The sequence below is a fragment of the Cyprinodon variegatus genome, unplaced genomic scaffold (genome assembly GCF_000732505.1).
Source record: "Cyprinodon variegatus isolate N-32 unplaced genomic scaffold, C_variegatus-1.0 Scaffold1114, whole genome shotgun sequence".
NCBI lineage: Eukaryota > Metazoa > Chordata > Actinopteri > Cyprinodontiformes > Cyprinodontidae > Cyprinodon > Cyprinodon variegatus.
Window position 1 is genome coordinate 391 of NW_015151567.1, and position 3,508 is coordinate 3,898.

The 3,508-nt window shown below is 42.5% G+C and overlaps 1 protein-coding gene across 1 annotated transcript in view; it reads right to left on the bottom strand.

Annotated features, from left to right (window-relative positions):
- Positions 1-823: 823 nt before the first annotated feature.
- The window catches only part of LOC107101563 (lysine-specific demethylase 4A-like), a 45,511-nt gene continuing 42,826 nt past the window's right edge, over positions 824-3,508 (bottom strand). The window contains 4 exon segments of the mRNA XM_015400517.1: positions 824-1,133; positions 1,206-1,298; positions 1,376-1,495; positions 1,878-2,048. Coding sequence (XP_015256003.1) covers positions 996-1,133; positions 1,206-1,298; positions 1,376-1,495; positions 1,878-2,048 — 522 coding nt within the window. The 3' untranslated portion in view covers positions 824-995.

The window sequence follows — 3,508 nt, forward strand, 5'->3', positions numbered from 1 at the left end:
CATTTTTTTTTAAAGCGTTCTTCTGGGCGGACTCGGATCTAAAGACGACGGCAGGGTGAAGCTAAAACAAGCGTTGGGGGGGCCAGACTGTCCTACTTCTCATTCTCCTTTCTGCACGAGGAAAAATTAACATATCAGCTGAAATCTGATGCTCCACAGCCACGAGAAATCAAAACACAAACACCGGAGGGGCAAAAAAAATTAAAAATTAGTTTTAAAGGGGGACAGAAATGTATTAAAAGCTTCTAAACAAAAACTAAATAAGTGCTTTTGTTCGAAGAGGAGCTGGAGTCGAGTCTTCGTCGCCTTCAGGTTTCAGCACTGAGACAGAAAAGGCTAAAAAATTGAAAACCTATCAGCTTAATAAATATAAATACATCTGAAGGTCTCTTTAGCTCGTGAAAAGGATGTGACAAAAATAGCTCTCTTCTCAAATTTCGATGCATTTTGCATAAATAAAGTAACACTATTATTTACAGTATTTATAAAAACCCACGGGACAGAAACGAGAGTCGGCTTAGAAAAAACCTTCCTGAAGAACGACGCCGCGCCTAAACCGCTTCCCGTTCGCTTTGTTTGATCAATCTAAGCATGGAGGAACTATCAGTCTGGAAAAAAAATCCTTAATCTATAAAATCCTGCAGGGTGATCATTTCAAAAACCGTTGAAAAAGAGAAAAAATGCATGAATTAAACAAACAAAACGTACTTAAAAGTGAATAATAAACAGCTGCGACGTCATTGGGAAAGCTGCACGTAGCGGTGAGCTAACCCACCTGTTGCTGACATTTAGGATTAATGGCTTCCTCCTGAGAAAACTGAAAAATAAGAGCGGACAGCAGAGTGATGGATTAAAGCGCGAGTCACTGAGTCCCAGCCGTAGTTTATAAATATGAAGCCTGGGAGGCTTTGGAAGAAGAGGAGGAGGAGGAGCGGCTGTTTGTTAATGAAACGCAGGACATGAAGGCTTTAACGTTTCCATAGTGATGGAAGGAGTCACTCCATGATGGCTCTGTAGATGACCGGCTCTATGTAGTCCTCTCTGTAGCGCGAGTTGATGACTCGCTGACGCTTGGAGTTCTGTTTGACGTTGCTCTGCGTGAACAGCTCGAAGCGCATGTCCGAGGCTACGGACTGCAGACAGGAGAGAGGCGATGAGCGAAAACAAAACGCAGGAACACAAACCGAAGAAAAGCTCCAGCTCACCATGCGTGACTTGACTCGTTTGGGTAAATCCTCGTCCGGGGTGTAGATGTCTTCCCTCTTCGCTGTGATTTGGGATCCGTCCTCGAACTCCACCTGAAACACGCACTCAGTAGGGTGAGTAAAAGTCAACAAGATGCTGAGAGAATTTGGACAAACAGTGGCGGGTTTACCATATACATGGGGACAGAGTGCGACGCTACGAACTTGGCTCCATATAAAAGGCCGTCTGTCCAGCGCACCTGGACGGGCTGACCTTCAGACGGGGGGCCGAGGCGGACGCAGTCATGGCTCTGCAAACACACACAACCAAAACGCTCACTTTCAACCAGGGCAGAGGGACATTTACCATCAGGCAATACTAGGCAGCTGCCTAAAACTCTGCTTACATGTATAGTTAATAAAACTATTCCTTATTTCCGCACATTATGTTTTTGATAAAAATCCTTTGGCTAAAATGCCATCAGAACGCTGATAATATTAGGTGTGTCAAGAAAAGGGAGAAGAAGAGAGGAACAAAACCTAGAACAGATAATGGATGTCTATTCTATTAACATTTCTAAGTATTGTGAGGCTTAAATCTGCTGGATGTTATAATCAAAACAAGAAACAAGCATCCAAAGAAGTAAGTGAGCTCTGATCATTTCTGGCTCATCAAGTAGCTCCAGTACCAACCTCTATGTCTTCTGGGAAGAGGTTGTCGCTGTATGAGCCGTCGTCGAACACCACCTCGTAGAACGTAGCCGTGGTCAGCTCCACTACTTCGCTGTGGTAGTAACGGCCATTTTTATGTTTACAGATCACCTTCTGGCCCTCGGCGAGGTCCCTCAGGGAGTCTTTGTTGCGCTGCAAGAGAAGTCATCCATGCACTGAGTTACCAGCCAATAGAAAGAAAGCAGAGTGGCAGCAGAGAAAGAAACAATCTAGATCTATAGAACCAGACTTTAGAGAGTTTCTCAGGAGAAACGGCTGGTCGTTATGAAAGAAAACTGAGAATCTGAAGCCTGGCACCATCATGTAGAGGCAATGGCAAACACGTCCAATAAACTTCTTTAATGAATTGATTCCTAAATCACTAGTTTCTTCAATTTTAAAATACAAACCAACAATAAAAAAAAAAAAAGCGTTTTTATTTAAAGGTATAGAAGAAGATCTTTTATTTCCGGCTGGATCAACTAATTAAGCTGTCCTAGTAATTGTCAATCATTCTGGTGATTTGTTTATGTAAGGTCGTCCTACGTGCTAACCCCCGTTAGCGATCTCTTTCTGCGCACTTTTAGACGTAAATCTGTGGTGAGCTACGGTTTCAGACGGTCGTTGAAGCTCACCTTTCTCACCGCGGTTCTTTGAAAATGGCCGACGGTCGTAAGAGACAAAGTGTCTAAGAAGTGTATAAGAAGAAAAACCCTCAGAAGAGGCAGATATATCCCAGAATGCTTTGCTCTCCTTGCAAAGCATTATGGGATTTGCTGTCACAGCGGCCCGCTGCACATTTTAAACAGGGTGTATATAAGGAGAAATGGGTTGTACGTGTCTTTCAGTCATCAATGCTCACATTCAGAGACACACAGGAGCTCTTTCAAGCTGGACACCGTTTCATTCACAACACCTGTCCCATCAACCAGGAATCAGAAATACTTTAATAATCCCAGAGAGAAATTACTTTAGTTACATTACTCCATCTGAAATAGAGGGTCTATAGGACCAGCTACATATAGCACAACATCATACAATATATATAATTAGGGGGTCCGCTCCATCTAACCATCAGTTTGGGGTCCTTGGCCTGGAAAACTTCCTCTGGTATAAACAGTTCATGACAGGCAGTGGAACAAATTGACCTTTCTTAGGCCACATTTAATCGTAGTTTGTCACTACTATGGTTACTGCTACGATTTAGAAGTATATACGTATATATATATATATATATAAAAAACTATAAACTATATCAGCTAACTTTCTAAGCTGCAGTGAATGCTCTTTATCGTAGCGCTAGCTGCAAGGCTCCTTCTGTTAACTAGCTGCTCATGCCTCATAAAACTACCATTATCTCAGAATGCTGGTGGAGATTCTCAGTCATCCAGGTCATAGTCATTTAAAACAACAACAAAAAAACAATCCACTCCAGTTTGAAAACGTTTCTCTTCCCATTCAGGAAGCTTTTTCAATCCAAAATGTCAGAAATAGCGTTGAGTTCCAGGTTTTATACAGCAGACTTAGGCCCCGTCCACACGAAGTCAAAACGAACACGAAACGCTAATATTTTCCAGAACGTTTGTCGTAAAGACGGAGACGTAAAATAAATG